A 22,296-nucleotide genomic window follows, 5' to 3' on the forward strand; every position below is an offset into this window, starting at 1 on the left:
GGTATTCAAATAGGTATTCGAATAGGTATTCGAGTAGATTTGGAATAGCTATTTGAATACTTAGCTCATTTACATATAAGTATTCGCTCATTTAAATAATTTGGCTCTGACGAATACTTATAGTTACTCAAATACTTATTCGCTAGTATTCGAATACTTGTATGCTAATTAGTTATTTTATGAAGGCTTAACAGGTTTCTGAATACTTACTCAAATACTTATTGAATACTTGTATGCTAATCAGTTCCAAGTAAGGAGAGTTAGGAATTTGGCCAGCTTGTTGTCCTAGTTATTGATTAAAACTCTCCAAACAAATAATGAGAATAACCAGAATTCTGAAGTCTCCTTTTTATGCAACAACTATAAAATTACAAAACAAAACAAAAATAAAATACAGCTTCTTCAATTTCATGTATCTTTCTTGTAGCATTCATGCACTTGTATGCAAACCGTTTGTTCATCTCTTGTGGCTGTGGCTCTGTCCACTGGTTTCTGCCACACGTACTGTGAATGTACTCTGAACATAAAACAAATAGAAATAATTAATAATGATAGGGCACAAATATACATTGGCACAATAACCACCCACCAGAAACGGAAAATATAATATATAATATTCAGTGCATAATGGACGTCGCAACGCGAGGGAGAGATGGGTGGCTTTAGACCCCACTTTTTTTGCAAGCAAGCATGTTTACACATGTCTTACAACATGTCACAAAGTTTATATATAACCTTACTAGCCCTCCCCCCCTGTAATAATTATTAAAATGATAAAAAATTTGGCCATTGCATATAACCACATATGAAAAACAGAAATGTAATCACATTAAACCCTGCATGCCCAACACTCAAATGTTTTGCATTTTTATAACGCTATTTCAATGGTAAGTAAAATCTCTGTAGTACGGTAAGAGAAACGTCAGACTTGAACGTGAAGTTTGACTAGGTAAAACTAGGAAACTAATCCAAGTACTGAATGTCCAAATAATTACCAAACATAGGTATTGCCCCATGCACCCATAAGAATAAGCTTAACTGTAGTAACCTTATAAGTTTAGGCCTAAACAAGAAATATTCTACACATGTAGCCTTGTCTTATTTTAATTTGATTATTAATTTTATTAACTGCAAATATGCTGTTTATCGTTGCACAAGACAGGATAAAATTAGAAGTTGATCTTGGTTATTGTGCCACTGTCAGAAAGTTTCATATGATTACACATAGAAATGAAACAGAAAAAAGGTCAACATACCACTTATTTTGATGATTTTTCTAGAATACGGCCGCTTTCCTCTCCACTTTATCAAGCAGACTGCATTTTCAGTTGCATTTTCTTTGTCCATCACCGACTCTGTACTAACTTGTTGATCTTTCATCCAATAAATAACACATTTTTTAGGCTTGGTCTTCTTCGATGGGTCAACAATATTTTCCATATTCTTGGATAACTGCAGCAAGTTCTGAACATCCATTATTGGATATTTAGGCCTAGGCCTATCGCTGTGGGATAAAATTTATTTTCTTCCAAGTTTCAGTCTAATGTTAATAAAGTTCAGTCGGGCTGCAAGGACTGGAACAAATTTAGTCCGACTCAAAAACTGAAACATTTATTTCTGCGAACTCAAATTCAATCTGCTAATAAAAGTTGAATAAAATTCAAGAGGAATAAATATCTGTTCAAAAGGGAGTATTAAGCACAGAATACTAAAACAGTAAGTCTATGAATATGATCGATGAGATTTTGGAAAGGCTTCAGTTTTCAATCCTCCGCGGTATATTCAAATACTGCCGTGCCTGTGCACTTCACCTTGGCCAGAAAGTGTATTATAAATACTAATGTGATGACACTAACATCATGAAAGGAAAGCTGGGATGCTCCTGAGGGTCTTTGTAAGTTTGATGAGCTCAGCTTGTGCCCGCAGGCGTCCACAGGATTCTGTATCAAATCGTTTGGAGAAGAGGCTTATAAACACAAACATCCGTTTTCCTGATAGTGTTACAATGCTTCTATTGTACCTCATACATATTGTACATAATGCTTTTGCCTGTTTGCTATCAAGGTGCTTTGCAGAATCCAGGCATTGGTTATATCCACCATAGAGAAGTTGACATCTTTTTGTTCATTAAAGAGCAAATAATCAAATAGCCAAGTTTGGTCCAGTTTTGTTGACAGACAAAACAATTTTGTTGGATAGGAACAAATAAAGTATTATTGCCCAGACAGACAGTTGGCTCAAATATTTGCCTGTTGAAGGAGAAGTGCATTTCTGTGCTTGTTCTGTAATGGCAGTATTTAGCTCTTTTGTCCCTTGACAGAGAGATGGAAGACAAAATGCTTCAATTGAGAAGGATTCAAAGGTTTCATCAAAAGGACGAAATTTCAAACCAGATTTAAGCTAAAAACGACTCTTTAGTGGGTCTTGTATTTTTGAAGCATAAATGCCAAACGGATGGTTTCTTCGGCAAATCATGTACGATTTTGTCGTCCTCTTATATGAAATTGTTGAGTTTCATTCTTCGGATGGCATATACAAGATGACAAATATAAGAATCTCCTTAGTAGTGTTAGGACCAGCAGAGCAAAGTCGGCAACGAGAAACGACAAAGGAGGAATAAGAGAGATTAAAAGAGTCGCTCGTAAGACTTGTGTTCGATAATGTAGCAACAAACTGCATTCAAACGCTTTACCGTATGCTAATTATTCGTGACATATACATGCCGTAGGCCTGGATAGTGTCATCCACCTACCGGATGAAGTCAGAGACAAGGTCGGCGAAGCAACTGCCAAGGACGCAGGTGGGGTCAGTGAGACAGGACACAAACTGAAGGTCGGTAAACTGGAGTTTGAAGCCATGATGAGACATTTGGACAATATGGTAAGATTTCAAAATGCAAAAATTCCAACTCACTTGGCCTGCAACGTCTGTGCAGCAGACCAACTAGCCTTATTTGCATTTAAAGATCTGGGCAAACATAGCTAGCATTTACTATGCTAATTGCCAACCGATGGCGTCGCTAGTTAACGTATGAGGTTTTTGATCATATGTGTACCAAGCTAATACGCTTTATTAAGTGAGATAATTCAGTGAGAAGTGAGTTGTAGGAAGTCAGTGTGGATAAGCAGGTAGCTTCGTTCAGTCAAAGTAAACAGCTGTGACGTATCAGGATGGTTGGATACACCATTCGATTTGATTTGTGTCTTACTTGAAACTCTAATTGTTACAGCTTGATACTCTCTTAGATTCACTATATATATATATATATATATATATATATATATATATGTATATATATATATATATATATATATATATATAAATATATAGTATTGGCAAGCTCTTGACTTAATAATCAGAATGGTTTCATACGCTATTGAACATAATCGATACTTTATCGGTTTGGGGAACTTCATGAAGCTCCCCCATGTGAGCTGTTGCACACCCCACCCATTTTGAAACTATTTTCAAGATCACCTGCATCCAAAATTGTGCAATATTTCATGGAAATGGCATAGAAACGGAATGTTCCAATTAGTTTGTCCTGAATGCACCAAAGACAGCGAATGTGTGAGATTTTCAAAGAGATACTTGTGGAAGACTTGATATGTAATCATTTCATAAGTAAAACAGCAAAGATGGAGGAATGTTGTGCTGCTGATGTTAGATGTAAGAGTGACTTAGATCTGCAACCAGCACAAAAATTTGATCACAGGAACTTTTTAATTTGTTACAGGGTTACATAACAGGCAACGTGTACGGCCAGCCGTTTGTGAGACACGAACTGAAGCCCAAGAGCGACGTCGCCTACCCAGCCGCCTCCACCAACTTCATCTACATCTACGACAACAAATTTGAGAAGAGCAGATACGAGTCACCGATCAAGATGTTGAACAGGAGGCAGGCAGAGGAGAAGACGAAATGGCTGAACACGCCAAACACATACTCCAAGGTGAAGGTAGCCCAAGAGTACGCCAACTGGGGAGAGGAAGGGGAAGACGAGGGCTACAAGACAAAGATACACCTGAGTAGTAGTGACATGTAATTGGTGGTAGGCACATCATCTGTTTGACAGAATCACCCGACACAATCCTTAATTTTGGGCAATTTGGGGACTTTGACAATTCAAGACATCAAAGAGGCACTTGCCAAGGTGATGAAAATGTTTTGATTTTAGCACTTTCCAGAAACAAAAAAATATAAATCTAAAATGTCCTACAGATGGAATTATCAGAAGTTAGTCATCCTTTGTTTGTTTGCTATTTATTTAGCAAATGTTTGATCTTTTCAGAGGGAGAACAAGGATAGAAGGGTTGTTGGGGGGAGGGGGAGGCGGGATTGTCACCATTCTGGACAATGTTAGTCATCCTTTGATTGGCTGAATAAATATCTATCTATAAATATCTATCTAATGTGATCCGGGGCGGTGATTTGTTTCAAATATTGATGGGGTACATTTGCTTGGGTGCAGGTGCGTAGCAACTTTCATCCCCCAAATTGTTCTCGCGCTTTGTGATATTTTGTATATTACTAACTAAGCGGAGCGCCACCATCGGTTGGCAAGCAGCGTACAAGAAAATTTCTGGTTTTGATAGCCCCCAGATCACCGAAAATGGCACTTCTCAGGCTTGAAAATGACCAACCAGATGTACACTTTTGCCTGAGAACCAAGTTTTTTCCAAATAGTTTTTTTTTCCATCCATTACCTATTTTAAGATTGACACCAGTCACACATCATGTTGGACCTCATTGCATCTCCTGTGGATCATTGCTTTTGTAGGTAATACTACGTAACGGCCCAAAATACCCGTCAGCCCCACTTTTCAAGGTTTTAAAGCCCATTATTTGTTCAGAATTTGAATAAAAAATTCACTTCAAACATGCCCATAATGTTGCACAAAATATCATCTATGGACAACCAATATATAGAAAAAAAACCTTCAACCCCTAACAGACCTGTCAAAATTGCACGAGTAGAGGGAAGTATGATGAAGAATGTTGGTCAGGGAAGTTTCGAAAATTCAGACACAGTTAATGATATTAAAACCTCTTATAACAGCTACTATAAAACTTCCATATCATAAAAAAAAAATACAAAAAAAAAATTGAGGGGGGGAGCGGTCTCCCCCTTCGCCCCCTGGCTACGCTCCTGCGGTTAGAAATCTTGTAGGAAACAGGCCAAATGGAAACCCAGTAACTCTTCTCTCTGGTTACATTTTTCACAGTGGGTAGGTGACAAGGACCCCAAGAGTGGTGATGCAGGCGCTATCACCGATCCACAACAGTTTGCAAGACAGGGACAAGGTCATAAGGAGTACAAGAAGAAGGTTAAACTGTACGTTGATGACGTTATACACTGTTATTTCTAATTGATTGTTTTATTTTTGTTATTTTTCACCACTTTCTCCTTCCTCTCACTTCTTTCCCATTTTTTCGCCTTTCCCCTAATTCGGTCTTCCGAGGAGTGAATGATGTATCTGGTATGTTATAGAAAAAGTGGTAAAAAAAAAAAGATAATGTAAAAGTGTATCAGTGGGTGTTGCCCTGGATTCGTTGAAGCGGACTCCGCACGTAGGTAGGGTTCTCCCCTTGGAGGGAGCGGACTCCCCATTTAGGGAGCCATTTCCACATGTAGGGAGGGTTCACCCAAGAAAGTTTTTTAAGATGTGGTATTTACTACTTTTGTATTTTTATGGTAGGTTGAAGTGGGTGGGTGTATATTTCCTCACGCCCCCGACCCCCTTCCCACCCAGGATCATTTTACACACAGCAGACCCTTAGCCAGCCTCAAAAATTTGCTGTGAGAACTTTAAACATTCTTAAATCTCTCCTCCTTAGTATCACTCTTCAATGTCCTCTTAGTGTTATGTTATGTGTCTTCTTAGTGCTATGTTATGTGTTCTGTCATTCTGACATCTTTGATAGATGTCCCAAAGAGTGTCTGCCGGTGAAGTTTCCGTAACCATATTACCCAGAAATGAAAATTTGATGAGGTCACACCTGCATCCAACAGAACGAGGCATTTAGCACTCATGCCACATGCTCCTTGCAGCTGGTGCCAGGACCGCGGTGGCAAAAGGCATGAATTTTTAATGCCTCATCCTTAATGGCAGAGAGACTATGAATAGAAGTGTTATAATGTTACCAACGAGGATGTTGTCTACTCTTTGAATTTCAGATTAGGCAAGAGCGTTTTGGGGATAAGACACACCCTGGACCCATCTCTGAAGTTCTGGCAGGTATAACTTATGGAGATGCTTGCAGAACACAGGTGCGTTGGAATTTTCCTTGTCTCTGGCCCCCCTACCTTCCATTCTTCTCCCCACCCCCCACCCCCTCTGCATTTATCTATTAAGTCCACATTCTTAAAGGATATCTCTTGTTTTAGATTATGAAGAGCAGAGCCACCCACCTATTTCTGTTTATAGATTGTTTATGATTTGCATACTAGTATAAAGTATACCGACTAAGTTCAGTAGTATGTCAGCTGATAAGGCTTTTTGTTTCATGGACAAGACCGTAATAAGTTGGTGTAGGGTTATATAGCAGTTGTACGGGTATGCTACTGTAGACAAGGACAGAATAAAGCGCCCTCGCTACCTGTTGTGTTCTAACGCGTCTCATACCAGCACAACAGTGTCCTGTTTCATTGAAGCTTTTACACTGGTTCGAGAGTAAACCACTTGTATCAGCCCGATGACCCTCTAATAATATTGTAAACATTGATCAAGATCTAATAATATGGTAAAGTTTGATCAAGGTACCAGTTTACTTAAGAATAGAAAGTCTTTTTTTTTCTGTCTGTAGTTAGGTAATAGCTTGGCTGGCCTATCCCCCAATCCCAACACTTATTTTTATGTTATTTGATTAAGCATTATCTTGACCGCACCTACCAATGGGCTGCCAAAGACTTAAGTATCCTTGCTTAGAAAAATTGTAAAAATCTTCATCATTAATCCAAAACAAGCACTAAGTAATAGAAAGAGAGAAAATAAAAGGAAGGGGGGGGGGCAATTTTGTTTTATCAATGTGCCTGGTGTGACAGTCGTTAGGATACGATTCATGTGTACTTATTAAAGTGTGGTGAAAATGACGGATGGTCTCCACATTCCTGCCGTTAGGTTCTATGTAAGTAATATCAGTGAATGTACCACAAGAAAGTACATGAGCTACAGGGAAAAGTTGAGATATTAGCCCTCCTCCCACCACCCCTGCACTCCACCCAGTAAAATGTGTGGGTAAATTGACACTGAAGCTAGTAATTGGACATGCCACTGGAGTTGCACTTCATGTTAAAATCAATAGGTTGAACAAACTTCCATTGATAAGATCGAATTAATTGATCAATCTCAACTTACTGAAGCCAGCTTACTCGGAAACAAATATCTTTCAGTTATGGCTTGTTTTGATATTCTTCATTAATGATTACACAAAGTGATTGGTTTTAAGTGTAGAAATCATGTCACCTTTTATGTGAGTCATAAATCAATGCTTTGCTTTACTTTTGTTGGTGAACTCGGTTTGATCAGTGCTGTTCTACCCAACCTCTACCCCCACCTATCCCCACCCCCCAAATTGCAGTTGTTTTCGGATCGGTTTGACTAGACTCACATGTTTGAAAGACTTGCCTGCAGCTTTTGTTTACTTTTCAATTGAGTGTTTTGTTTTGAATTTATTTTTGAAGTGATATTGTTTTCGTAAGCTTCACTTTCACCCTTTTTTGCATGAAAAAATGTTTTTATGGTAATGTGTGTATCTTTGCTGAACATCAGAAAGAAAAAAAATACAAGAAGATAATTTCATAATGAAACTATAGTTTAGAGAATTAATACCCAAGAGATTCTCAAAGAATATTATTTTAGATTTGCCAGATTTTCTGAAAGCATCGGTTCTGATCCTGCCAGACTCTATGTTTATTGTTCAGTTAAAGTAGCATTCAGCTTGAAAAATCTCAATAAAACACCAAACCATGTATTCCATATCAAATACGAACATAATCGATGTGCAAATGATAGAAATTACACAAAGAGGAAGTTTTAACCTCCGACTATGTCCATATTAGCTGTTAGCGTTAGTCTTTACCATGTTTTTACTGTTTCTAGTTTTAGTGTTCGACTAACAAACAGTTTAAAACAAAAAAAATTTGGAAAAAAGTGCTCCTTTAATCTAAATTGCCTGCATGGAATATAGCTCCACTTTTAGTCAAATTACAGTAGTGCATGTCACCTTTAAACCCTGTCATTCTTCAATCTCCTTAAACTAGATCCCCCAAAATTGCTTGACTTTCTCTCCAAACTACGATGTTGCCTCGACCAAAAAGAGGGGAGAAAGGAGAAACTGTTTTCTTTCTTAATTCAGCCATCTTTTTGGGCATTTGCTACAATGATGTGATTTTGCTGTGACGTTGTCACAACTTGTCACAACGTGTCACAAGTCTGTATTTACTCTGTCGTTGTCGTTGATGTTGTTGCAAGTTTTGGTTTCCTTCCTCACTCGGTCGACCAGGATGCGCCACTGTCGGATTCTCGTGACGGTATGTAACCAGGCCAACAGGAATAGGAAATAAATTTAATAACAAAACAAGGACAATAGCGCATCTTGGGAATAAAAGCAACCGAAATATCATCATTTTGTCACGGTGGATTTATATTGCAGACTTGAGGTTTCTGTATTATCTATGAGGACATTATTAGAACAAACATCAGTAGCAACTGAAGTTCTCTCTCACCCTGTTTACTTCATCCATTTTCATTTTTCTTGGTGGTGAAGGGTGATGGGTGTGGGGAAGTGGGGGGTTAAATGCCACCCTGAATATTTAAAATATGCAAAATTCTTAAAACCACAGAAAGATCAAATGTAAGAGAGGATCAAGATGTCTTACTTGACTTTTCATATAGCAGAAGGGACAGAGGTGATCAGGCTAATTAGCCATGTGAAGTTGCACCTCTTTGGGCGTGGGTCGGAGGGGGAGAAATACACCAAGGGTTTCGTACAGAAATATTGCATAATATTGCCTTCACCTGGTGGTAATTAGAATTGAATGAAAAGTGTAGTACGTTAAATGCTACTTCACAAAATTGATTGATCTTTTAGCTTTCAATTCAGGCTTCGTCTCTGAAATGCTCTCTCAACCGATTCTCCATTCAGTGATAAAAGGACATCTGGATTCAACTTTAAGTCTCTGCTTGTTTGTTTGTTTCTGTCCTCTCTAAATATGAAAGTCTCAATATCTGTCCCATCCATGTTTTGCCATGCCAAGCTAGTAGCTACTTGACCCGACTCAACTTATTTTCTATGGTATCAATTTTTCTTTAAATCCATTCGGATATGGGTATTTTGAGTTTTTCATACGACGTAAACACAAACAAAAATGTTGGTCATGAATAGCACACAGCTCCTCTGTTTTTACTTACATTTCAAAACTGAGTAAATCGGTTGGTTTTATAACTTGCCTCGTAGTTGTGTTCTGATGAATATCCTTCATTGTTTGTACTTACTTTCATGTGATATTTAGGTATAAAGCCCCATTATGCCTTCCATTATAAACACGAACAAACTGTTCCCTAACCCTAGTTTGGTACCATTGTGTAGTTAATAAGCAGACAATCTTGTAGGTGCATTGTTTGCCAAATATTTTGGCTGAATCTCAGAGAACGAGCGAGAATAGAAACCTCCAAAACATTATTATTCAGACCGTCCAGATGGAATGCATAGTGAGACTTTAACATCAAAGGACAAGATGTACAGTGACCTTTGAGTTAATGTTATATATTCTTTGATGGTATGATATTCCTTTTATTACCCTTATATTTCTTACATCATGGTGAAGCGTGTAAAACCTACCTTTATAATCCCCACCGGTTTCATACACAGTGTATCAAAGACTGGAACAGTATGAACTATCTTTTTAACTGTTTCCATTCATTTAGAAGATAGTGTGCTTAACAGGTCCCATTGGCCCCAGTAAGCTTTTGCCGCCCTATCTAACCCACTAATCTGCTCCCAGGGAGGACGAGAACCACTCTCCTTCCAATTCAACACTGGCCCAATATTACTATCCTTTAGTTGGTACCCCCTGAGCTGCTCCTTGGTACAGCTCTCAACCTAATTAGAGTCCGCCGTAACTATGTTACATAACCCTGGGGTCTCTTTCGGAGGGTTGGCAGGCAATGCTCCGGAATGCACCATGGGGGGATCACTTCTCGACAAAGCGTCTGCATTGGCATGCACTCTGCCAGGCCTAGTTTCTATCTGAAAATCATATGTGCCCAGCACTTCCAGCCACCTAGCTACCTGACCCTCGGGGGATTTAAAGTTATACAACCAACGGAGGGAGCCATGATCCGTGCGTAACAAAAATTTCCTGCCATAAAGGTAGTGGCGGAAATTCTTAATAAAAGTTACAACAGCAAGAATTTCTCTACGTGTTATGGAATACTTCTTTTCACTACTGCTTAGCGTAAGACTGGCATAGGCCGCAGGATGTTCTTCACCCCGAATGGTCTGAGACAACACAGCCCCTATTGCTGTATTGCTAGCATCAGTATCAAGGATAAACATCTGACTAAAATTTGGGTAGGCTAATGCGGGAGCTGTCATCAGTTTAGATTTCAGAGTCTGAAATCGTTCTTCACACTCCTCAGACCACAGAAACCTTTGGCCTTTCTTTGTTAGTGCATGTAGGGGACTGGCAATTTCTGCAAAGTTCCTAATAAATTTCCTGTAATAGGAACACAGTCCCAGAAATCCCCTTAGTTGCTTCAGTACGTGTTGTGGGAGGGGGCCAATCTGTGATTACTTCGATCTTACTGGGATCGGTACCCACCCCGTGATCAGAGACAATGTGACCTAAATACTTGACTTCCTTTTTGAGCAAGTCACACTTGGAAGGCTTAAGCTTCAACCCTGCCCCCTTAATCGGTCGAAAACTTCTCCTAGGCGTACTAAATGCTCCTCTATCGTGGTGGCATATATTATGATATCATCGATATATATAAGACATATTTGCCAATGTAACTCACGAAGTACCTGCTCCATTAATCTCTGAAAAGTGGCAGGGGCGTTGCACAATCCAAAAGGTAACACATTAAACTCATAAAGACCACTACCCATTGAGAAGGCTGTCTTCTCCCTGTCTCTACGGTCCATTTCGACTTGCCAGTACCCACTTTTTAGATCAAGGGTAGAAAACCACTTAGCCCCTGATAATGCATCTAAGCTATCATCTATCCTAGGCAATGGAAAGGCGTCTTTATTAGTAACGTCATTTTACCTACGATAGTCTATACAAAACCATAAAGAGCCAGCTTTCTTTTTCACTAGAACCACTGGGGAGGACCACGCACTCTTAGAAGGAAAAATGACGCCTTGCGTCAACATCTCATTCACTTCGGCCTGTGCTTCTACCTGTTTATGAAAGGGGAGTCTCCTAGAGAGCTGTCGGATTGGGGTTGCATCACCCGTATCAATGCAATGCTTAACCAACCCAATCCTTCCTAAGGGGTCACCTTCGCAAGAGAACACACTACGGTCATCCTGCAAAAACTGCCTCAAACGAATACGCTCACAATTGGGTACACCCTCCCCACTTCGATGGAGCAAATCTTCCATCTCGGCCGGTAACCCACTGGTATAATTGTTCTCTACCTCATCTACCTCCACAACGTTGGCAATGGGGGAAACTATGCCTACATGGGTACCTTTGTACAATGTTACAGGATTCGAAGTACCATTTAATAGTCTAATAGGGACAGTCCTTCTAGAAGTATCAACTAAAGCAAGTCCAACCATAACATGGCGGCTTTCAGGCACTCCAGGTTTAGTTTCCAGTAGGCCTGGCCCATTCAGCTTCCCCGGGGGCACTCCATACATCAATTCTAACACCCCTGACACCATAATCTCGCTCTCTGCAGGGATAAAGACTGTCTCAACCAGTGCTACCCTAACTGGCTGATCCAGCGGAGTCTCACAAAGAGGAACAGCTAAGCGGGTCCTACCAACAAACAATAGGGGTTCACCTCCCAATTGTATCAAACATTCATGTTCTCAAAAGTCAATTCCAAGTAAACCAGGGGCAGTGATACCGCCAACTAGGACTTGCACTGGAATCTTCAGGGTGTGAAATTTGAAGGTTAAGTTACATTTACCTTTTACTTGGAGTGGCCTACCATCAACATCGGCAAAACTGGCTCCCGTCTCAGTAAGTGGAGCCAAATTACCTGCAGAGCATAAATGCTCCCATGTCTGAACACTAATGATGGTAGTACCAGCGCCAGTATCTACTAAAAAAGCAATCTCGGTATTAGAGATACATATATTTGCACACAAAGCTCCCCCTGACTTGACCTTCTCCCCATTTCCAAAACGTTGCAGGGCTTCAATTTGCTCAGTCGAGGGGCACCCCTCATCCCCGACTGACTCTAGTTTCCCGATCCCTGTCTACTTGGCTTAGAGGGACAGTACCGGCTAATGTGACCTAACTGCCCACACCTCCAACACTGCATGGGACCAGGCCCAGACCCAGTTAAAGGGGGTGGCGCTGGCGGACCTTGCTGAACAAATTGACTTAACCTAGCATTGTCCTCCAAACCTTTTCCCAATTGTACTTCCAGCCTATCCAATCTTTCAGTAATTCCGCCAACCGTATCCGACGATGCCGAAACAGTATAGACAGAACGCCGGGGTTTCATCACTCCCTCTGCCTGGTCAATAGCCTCCACCTCAAGGGCAAGATGCAGAGTATTTTCTATTGTCTTGGGTCTACCCCTTCGAACAACAATCCTAGCCAAGGGTGTAGGAACCGGGGGGGGGGGGGGGGGGGGGCTGGGGGGTGCCAGCCCCCAGTGAAAAATGTGGAGGGGCGGAAGTATCATTCCGCCCCCCCCCCCCCCCACTTCGCAAGTCAGAAAACCCCTTTTCATTTCCAAATGAGAAAAAAATCTCATTTGGAGCATCAAATTGCATCTAAGGCCAGGTGAAAATACAAAATTAAGTTTACAAAACGGAGTGGGTGTTGAAGTGTGCTATATTGCACCAAATTGCATCTGAGACCACCTGGAAATGCAAACGGTCCCCCTCCCCTTAGACCCCTCCCCCAGGCTGGCCATCAATCTTCAGCCCCCCCACTCAAAAGTACCTTCCTACGCCACTGATCCTAGCATCCCTGTCACGTAAAGCACCCAAAAAAGACTCTAGAGCTAACTCGTCATGTGCTCGCATATCAAGGCCGGGATAAGCCTCTATCACTTCCCGACGGATTGAAGAGCACAGCCCAGGTAAGGTCTCACCCTCTGCCCGTACTCTAGATCTTAATTTTGCCCTTCTAGCGCTAGTCAGGGCTGCTGGAGCAAAAAATCTAGAAAGTGCGTTTACAGTGGTCTCATAACTACCACGGTCTGTAGATGATAGTCCCATATATACCTCCTGGGCGTGCCCAGTTAACTTAGCTACCAGGATTTTTGATTTTTCTAATTCCGTCCACCCATTAATCTCCGCACAGACTGTAAAATGAGTCAGCTAATGATCCCACTTTCTTCTCCCATCATAACTATCTGGCATAATAATAGGTTTACGGAACGAGTCACCTAAGGCATTTGAATTACGAACCCCTCTGCCTGGCGAAGTACCCCTATTATATAACCAATCCCTATCCCTGGTAAGATTAAATTGACAAACCTCAGCTTCTCTCTCCAGTGCCTCTATCTCGGCAATAAGCCTCTCCACAGAGTCCCCCTCGCTCTCTCGTCGTGCAGCCATCTCGCCTCCTTCCAGAAACCAGGCTTACTTAAAGGTAAAGAAACTTGGTATGATATTAAATTGTCAAAATACCATGGGGCTCCAAAGCCCTGCCAGCAAACTTGAAATAGGGAGGTGGGGTGACAAAAATAATCCCACTTCTGACACCAATTTCTGTAACGCCCTTGTACCCCGGCCGAGCGGTAGCGTGGGAAATCAGGCAGCTGGAGGCCACCTGATGTCAGGGCAGGGGAAGGGGGGAGGCGAAGACTTATGCTAGCAGGGCTTGAACCAATACACAAAAAAGAGAGAAGAATATAGTTAAAGAGAACTGGGTCTCAAATCAACAATTTAATAGCTTAATTAACTTTAAACATACACTTAACAAAAATAAGGCAGTGACTTTCTGCCGTACACAAATATAAAAGCAAACAACGTTCCGGGCAGAGATTCAGTTTAAATAAATAACAAATACACTACATACCAGGGCGTGGGCAGCACGGCTCTTAAGAATCACGAGAGTGAATACCTGACACGTGGCGCCAACGGCAGACTAAAGAAATACTGCCTAATGTGGTCCCGCCCCGATTAACTTCTGCAATACCTCCGGGGAGAGCCTTAATTTGACCCTACCTCCGGAGTCTATAACATGCAAAGAAGCCAACCAGGACGGGAAATTATTAGTTGTACAATACAAAAGGAATCGCGCCCGGTAGTCAGCCCTCACTCCCGGACCCGCTCTCTAAAATAAATGAACCTTGCCTTTAAAATAATACTATACTCTAATTGCCGTGCTGCTCACCGCTGGTCTCCAGTTCTCTGCCCGAACTTCAACGAAATAAATTAAGTGTCCACAAAACAAAATACATAAGAAAAACAACGTCTTAATTAAACAAGGTAAAGAGAGCAAGTGAAAGTACAATAGATAAACGGTAAACAGAACAACTCGCGTAATAAAAGAGCGAATGCCTGGAATGCTGGTGATGGCAGACGACGGGGAGAGCGAAAGAGACCTGCATAATAAAACAAAAGTAAATGGAATGGTGAATGAATGGACAACAAATCGCAGGGTAAATTATTCAAACAAAACGGGAAAACATATTCTTAGTAGCCCTGGGCGCATTCTAAATACGGGGTACACGCATCCCGAACAACCCAGGGCGTAACAATAGTACAGTATTCAAATGGTAGCCTTTACTGTAGAGTTGTTAACTCTATTGTTCACTCTGATAGTTGAGTATAATTAAGTTACATAATATATGCTGCAAGACACTTGGGGCGATATTTTATGAAGGAAGTACGTTCCTTTGTAGCTACTTGTTCTGTTTGCTATATGATCTAACTGTTAACAATGAATTATTTGACAACCTGTAGGCTTTATTTTCACACTCAAATGAGTACTTATTAATGATTACCCACATTGTTGATTATTATAGATGTGATTGAACACACAATATCACAACCTAATTAAAAGGCTTGTATTAGTATACATCTCTCTCCAGAGGCTCCAGTTCACTGTACTTTGATCAAGGGATGTCATTTTCTTATCATGTTTTCAGTTTTAGTACTTTTATCTTTTATGTTACTGTTTAATTATCATTCATTTATGGTGTGTATGTATGCTGTTGATAAATAAAAAGGATTCCAGCTTCCACGGAGTGGTAAAATAAATGGCTGTCCTTTGAGTTTCTTATAAAGCAAAGATTTATATCAGAGCTGTAACATTATGTAAATGTGGTTTTCTGTTTCTTAATCGATCTTGGTGTCCAATTGCACTACACATCCAACAAATGCAGATACCCCCTCCAACCATACCAAAGATAAGAATGGGGTTACACGGCCCTTGTAATAATAATAATGAGCAGTTATTTTTACAAAGCTTAACCAAACACAAATGTGGGAGAAGCCCGCGCACAGGCGTATGGATCACAACTTACACTACGGGTGGCTTCCAATTCAACATTTTATATAAAATTTAGAAACTCATTTCAGATGGGAAAACTGTAGACTGCTCTTGGATGATAAACCCACCTTACATAGAACCTCCTGATTGCCAAACCTCATTGCTTCAAATGCCATTGCCTTTATCCACTCGATCACAGCACCAGTGGTTCATCCTAGATGAAACCTAGCTGGCAGAGGGAGGGGGGGGCACCTAAGATACAGTTACAGCAACTGAAGTAGATATAACTTTTGATTCTATTAAAATTTAGCAAACCTCTCCATTACCCAACCTCTACTTCAAGACATGCATAAGGAACAGATGCTCTAGAACTCTGCACAAAAAGGTAAGACTGTACTTTAAGAACAAAACCTCTACATGGATCAGAGAAACAGTGAATTTCATTTAATACCTTCATTTATATTGGGGAATGGGTTAAAAATTCAGACAGTTTATCTAAAAAATCTCAAATGTGACATTTTATCACAAAATTCAAGCAGTTTTTGCCAAAATTTGTTGTATCTGAGAATGTTCATGCAGCTAGCTAAACAATTTTAGGTTGACATTTTTATGTCAAGATTCGCCCCAAGAGTCCGGCCCCCTCAAAAAGTGTAAATTATTATCTTTAGAATGTCTGTCCCATGGATACGCCAGACCTACACCCTCGCCCCCCCCCCCCCCCCCCCGCGTTGATCATGACAGTACGCCTACTGTCCCGCCTAGGCCTAATGCCAGACCAACCCATTCGAGTAATGATATATTGGTCATTAAAACAACTTTTGTGACGAGATTCGCAGCGAACTCAATAAATTATCTTGACCATGCAACATGTTTAATGACCTTAGGCCTATGTTATGAGAACATTTGAATTGTTTCGTTGTAAATGTAATGATTTCAAATGGATATGCATCTAGCATGTCATTGCTAGTTTATTTTTTTTCAATTAATACGTTGATATATTATGCGGTGTTTGTCCCACATGGCTTGCCATAGACGCACACGGTCGTGGTCAAAGGTTAAGCAACGGAGCGCGAATTATGATCTGTATATAAAGCTCACGAAAGGTTACACGAGCAGTACGTGCAGTTCGCTTCCTGGCAGCCGTTGGCTAACAATTCATACGTAATTGTAATTTGTAGCCTATTCTGTATGGGGGGGGGGGGGTAACTGCCAAAGAATGTGAATGGCAGATATATTCGCCAGCTCGAAGGTTGTGTATTAGTTTTATGGAGCAAGTTAGTACTTCACATTGTTTGAGTCAGCGAGCGTGAGAAATTACGCTAGCCTATCATATAATAGTATAGCTTAGGCCTAACGATAGGCTAGCTCACGTAGGCACTGGCGTCTATACTAGTTGGAATGCTAATCTAGGCCTAATATGATTATTCACTAGACAATTAACGTAAGTAAAGTAGGTCACTTTATATCTTCCGACAAAATACTAGACCTAGCTGGTTGGGCCTAATTACTTTCTGGTTAAGGCTAGTACAGTTAGGCTAGGCCTAACTTAATTAGCCTAGGCCTAAATGTCTTTAAATTCCTACCAGAGTAGCCTACCATAGCCTAGGCTATGCCATCTAGCACTTAACAATAACAGTAACACATCCACAAGAAACTAACTCGCAGCCGGACAAATTAGCTTAGGATGAAAGCTCTCTTTCCTTTTTTTTTTTTCCATCATGACAGGCAAGTCCGTTGGTTTCTTCTCCAACTTCCAAGAATAAAAACAATAGTTTCCTCCCTGAAATTATTTTTAGGGGTTGAAACCAATGTTTTTCAGGGGAGGAAAGAAAGACGGCTTGGCTGTGGAAAGAATTAATTTAGGTAGTGAAGCAACTGCACGTAGTAAATGTGTCTTGTGATTTAGGAGAGTTTGGTGAAAGAAAGGAACATATTTCAAGAGACACTTGTACCTGTAGTAATTGAAGAAACTGGTAAATAGGAAAACAAGGAGAGGAACCAAGGAGGGCATACCTATAGGCTAAATTTTCTATGTTATTTCATTCCCACAATGAATGCCATTACAAGCAAACGACCCATTACCACTATGAATTCCACGCATGTATATTACCCCATGTTCGCATACAATCCTATGCAAACAATCCGGCCTATTCACAAACACTTTTTTATCTTCCAATCACTGAACAGTTACACAAGGAAGATACCTGGTCACATTTTCTATTTTCATACTATCACAACTTTCTTTAGCTTACTCTACAAGAATATGCAGTCAGAGCCTACAGAACAACAGTCTCCTCCCTTGAAAATAGTATGTTAGTTTCCTTAACCGTGTTATTTTTCACCCTTAACTTTACCTTTCTCCCTTTAAATCTTTTCTTACAGTTATTCCACTTACAACATCTATTCTTTCCACATAGCCTAGCCAATATGCCTCCCATGAAAAACCTTAGTTAACTCCCCTGAAAATGTTAATGTAAGTTGTTCAACTTTTAAGTGGGAGGAAAATAATGTTGTTAGGGGAGGGAACAGATGGCCCCAGGCTAGGCCTACCACCAAATGAAAATGGGAAACCTAGGCTAGCCTACCAAAGCGAAGGCTAGATAGAGATGAGGACTAACTAGCCTATCCTAGGCTTCTTATACAAGCAACAGTACTTTGTAAAATGAAATTCTCAAGCAATTAGGCCTAGCTCTGTGGTCTAATTGATGTTAGTGATGGTTCAAGTATGGAGAAAACTCTCCATGAAAGCTGATGTTACCTAGCGTAGGCAACTAAATTGATATACATGTATTAATTTGATCAACTAGCATAATTTTGACCTGAAGCTAGGCTTAACAGTATTGGTCCAACTCTTGGCATATCTTTATCAGATCATAGCCTTCTTTGATGCCTAAGGCATGATTTTATGGTCTGCAGAACTGTTTCACTGAAACTTTGATTATTATTAAACCGAATTCAAACTTTGCTAAGTCGACCTCTCATTGTTGAGTAATTGTCTTTGATTTGGTTTTCAATTTGAAAACATTGATTGAAAGCTGTGAGGAACACAACTCATGGTAAACACATATTAAGAGTATTGAGAGATAAGTACAATATATAGTATCTCTGTCCTTGTTGATATAGAATATTATTACACAGGTGCTAGAAGTCATGGAAGCACATGATGGTTTACCATGAATATACTAATATGTTGTTGGTACTTGTGTGTTGGCTGAAAAGCCAGTTTTCATCTTTGCTAAGTGTACTTGTTGTAGCTTAAGTGTCGGTCCTTATTTCACTTGTCAAGTTTCTCGTTTCAAGAATGATGTTTATTTCAGACATTTTTCAATTTTCCAGTTCCTCATGAATGTGCTTGCTAAGTTTGTTTAAACTAGTACATGCTCTCCAAATTGTTTGACTGATGAAATGTTCTCAAATTGTGTTGAATCCATTCCTTTCAATCAGCTTGACCATTATAGTGAACAATATACATCAAAGGAAGTTTTGGCATTTTACGAAGTACTCCATAGGTTTGATAGCAATGTCTAGTAAGGTTTATTAAAGAGTCATATTGCAAGTATTAAAAATAAACAGGCACTTAGTAACAAATAGAGGTACAGTTTATTCATGTTTGTAAACATTCATCAAAAAGGTATCTGCATATGCAAACAGGAAGATGATCTTATGTAAAACTACTTTAAAAAAAATACTTAAATTTATGTCACACCAAAGGTATATATATATACTGTACATATTGCTTTGATATTTGTCTTTACAGCATTGCATTGGCCACACTGATTCACAAGGAGACTCCATGAACTGTGACTGTAACATCCTGCTGGAGGTCTGAGACATTGAAGATTCTGTAATGCTTCCGTTTGGGTATGCAGTTTACTATAGTAACACAGAAATATTTAAGCTCTGGTATTTGTTTCGTTTATTTCTGCCATTAAACCACAATCATATACATTTGTTTATATATTGTTATATCAATGAGGCAGCAGTCAGGGTTGTTTAGGTAGTCAGGGGGAGGGAGGGGAGGAAGGGAGTGTATAAAAATGAGTCTAGTTGCAATGTCTATCTGCTTTCCAATATATGAAATCTTCTTATCTTTTACAATACTGTCTCAGGTGAAAGAAGAAGATGAAGAAAATTGAAGGAAAATTGTGAGTCTTGGATGTCTGTAATGAAGCTGGATCAGGTTTAGAACAAGTGGTTGAAAGATCATAAACTCCACCAAATACGAGAAGATCCTTCAAGCCTGTCCTCTACAGAGAGATCTGGAAGTGTTATCTGGAGGTGATTTAATAGAAATTGGAGAAAAAGTAAGATTCAAGGAAAACATCAGTGTGAGCCAGTATCATGAACATCAGTCTTGTCCTCTCAACAGTTGATTGTTGTCAAGATCATTTCTAAATGTAGGAGACACGGTGCCTTAGCCTGTTGGAACCAGTCAGTATTTGGTGTGGTCTGTTTTTGTGCTAAATGTACGAGACACGGTGCCTTAGCCTATTGAAAATAGTCGGTAATTGGTGTGGTGTGTTTTTGTGCTAATTGAATGAGACACGGTGCCTTAGGCTGTTGGAATTAGTTGGTATTTGGTGTGGTCAGTTTTTGTGCTAAATGTACGAGACACGGTGCCTTAGCCTGTTGGAACCAGTTGGTATTTGGTGTGGTCAGTTTTTGTGCTAAAGGTACGAGACACGGTGCCTTAGCCTGTTGGAACCAGTGGGTATTTGGTGTGTTCTTGTTTTTGTGCTAAATGTATGAGACATGGTGCCTTAGCCTGTTGGAACCAGTTGGTATTTGATGTTTTTTGTGTGCTAAACTACTATTCTTACAGAAAGGCTGAACAAATTCCATGATATAGTTTGAACAGAGTGACACATTCCACTCATTCCAAGCAACCATGACAACATCAAAATGAACCTAATTGGTTTCTTAGTTTATTGGCATGAGATGTAGTCTGTTTTTGTGCTAAATTATTGAGACATGGTGCCTTAGTTTATTGGTATTAGTTTTTAATTAGAAATGTAGGAGACATTTTTGTGCTAAATGTATAAGACCTCAGCCTTAGCCTATTGGAACCAGTCAGTAATTGGTGTGGTGTGTTTGTATTAAATTGATAAGTTCTGCCTTAGTTTATTGATATGAGTTGCTAATTAGTGTGGTCTGTTTTGTGCTAAATTAATGAAACCTGTTGCCTTAGTTTGTTGGAATGAATTTGTAATAAGTATTTTTGTTGTCTAAAATTAATAAGACATTGTACCTAGTTTGATGGAACGAGTTGGTATTTAGTGAGGTCTTTTTTGAGAGTTGTTCAAACCAGTGTCCAATAACTTTGATCTGACCATAAAATTTCATTTCTTTCACAAATTGCCCCTCTAGAAGAGTATACATGTTTTGTCTCACGGCTGACAGTTTGGTTGTTAACAGGGTTTGACTTTTTTACTTTTGCTGTTACTTTGAAGAAAAATGACTAATTTGTTTTGTATTCCTCTCCTTTCATCAGAGATCTCTGGCCTATGTTGCTCAACAAGCTTGGATCCAAAATGATACCGTGAGAGGAAACGTTCTGTTTGGTAAAGATCTCAACTCCACCAAATACGAGAAGATCCTTCAAGCTTGTCCTCTACAGAGAGATCTGGAAGTGCTATCTGGAGGTGATTTAACAGAAATTGGAGAAAAATTAAGTTTCAAGGGAAACATCATTGTAAGCCAGTATCATGAACATCAGTCTTGTCCTCTCAACAGTTGCTTGTAAAGATCAGTGCTAAATGTTCGAGACATGGTGCCTTAGCCTGTTGGAACCAGTCGGTACTTTGGTGTGGTCTGTTTCGTGATAAATTAAAGAGACATTGTGCCTTAGTTTGGTGGAATGAGTAGCTAATTAGTGTGGTCTATTTGTGCTAAATTGAAGAGGAGTACTGTGATAATTTGTTGGTAGTTAGTGTGGTGTGTTTGTATTAAATTTATAAGTTTTGCCTTAGTTTATTGATATGATTTGCTAACTAGTGTGGTCTGTTTTGTGCTAAATTAATGAGACCCGGTGCCTTAGTTTGTTGGAATCATTTTGTAATTAGTAATTTGGTTGTCTTAAATTGATGATTGTTGCCTTATATTGTTGGAAAGAGTTGCCAATTAGTGTGGTCTGGGTTGTGGTAAATTAAAAAGACAGTTGATTGTTGTCAAGATCAGAAAACTCGAAGATGACTCAAGAAAACTCATTTGAAGGAAAAACACCAGCTAAGCTGGAAAGCTGCAATATACAGTCAAGGTTAGTCATAAGAAAGAAAGGTTCATAAAAATACATATTTAATTATGTTTCCACCAGTAAAGTTTCAATCACAGTCTAAACTTTGTTGGAATTAGTTGCTAATTAGTTTTTTATGTTTTGTGCTAAATGTACGAGACTTACTTTGAAGAAAACTGGCTATTTCTTGTGCATTCCTCTCCTTTCCTTAGGGTTCTGTGGACTATATTGATCAACAGTTAGCTTTTTGACATAGCGCCACCCCATCATCCTTCACTCTATGACTTACCCGCCATTTACAAAACGTACGCCTCCTTGGATACCAACACAACGCTGCAGAGTACACTTTCGATTCATAGTGTGTCTCTTCAAAAGGAGTTCCTATTCTTTCCGTCCGCCGTCTTAGGCTGGAGACTAATTCTTTCTA

At 39.7% G+C, this 22,296-nt stretch overlaps 1 protein-coding gene across 20 annotated transcripts in view; it reads left to right on the forward strand.

The window, feature by feature from the left end:
- The window catches only part of LOC139959805 (gamma-adducin-like), a 52,295-nt gene that overhangs the window by 22,784 nt on the left and 7,215 nt on the right, over positions 1-22,296 (forward strand). For 9 of the 20 annotated variants that reach the window (XM_071957665.1, XM_071957675.1, XM_071957668.1 and 6 more), the window contains 8 exons: positions 2,729-2,880; positions 3,737-4,051; positions 5,226-5,335; positions 6,179-6,271; positions 19,395-19,498; positions 19,747-19,941; positions 21,129-21,279; positions 22,082-22,296. In XM_071957665.1, the coding sequence (XP_071813766.1) occupies positions 2,729-2,880; positions 3,737-4,045 (461 nt within the window). In that variant the 3' untranslated portion in view covers positions 4,046-4,051; positions 5,226-5,335; positions 6,179-6,271; ... (2 more) ...; positions 21,129-21,279; positions 22,082-22,296. Of the gene's footprint in view, positions 1-2,728; positions 2,881-3,736; positions 4,052-5,225; positions 5,336-6,178; positions 6,272-11,322; positions 12,800-16,377; positions 18,111-19,394; positions 19,499-19,746; positions 19,942-21,128; positions 21,330-22,081 lie in introns of those variants that run through there. The other 11 variants (XM_071957674.1, XM_071957676.1, XM_071957677.1 and 8 more) reach the window with 11 other exon arrangements.

Source organism: Apostichopus japonicus, chromosome 19 (assembly GCF_037975245.1).
Source record: "Apostichopus japonicus isolate 1M-3 chromosome 19, ASM3797524v1, whole genome shotgun sequence".
Lineage (NCBI taxonomy): Eukaryota > Metazoa > Echinodermata > Holothuroidea > Aspidochirotida > Stichopodidae > Apostichopus > Apostichopus japonicus.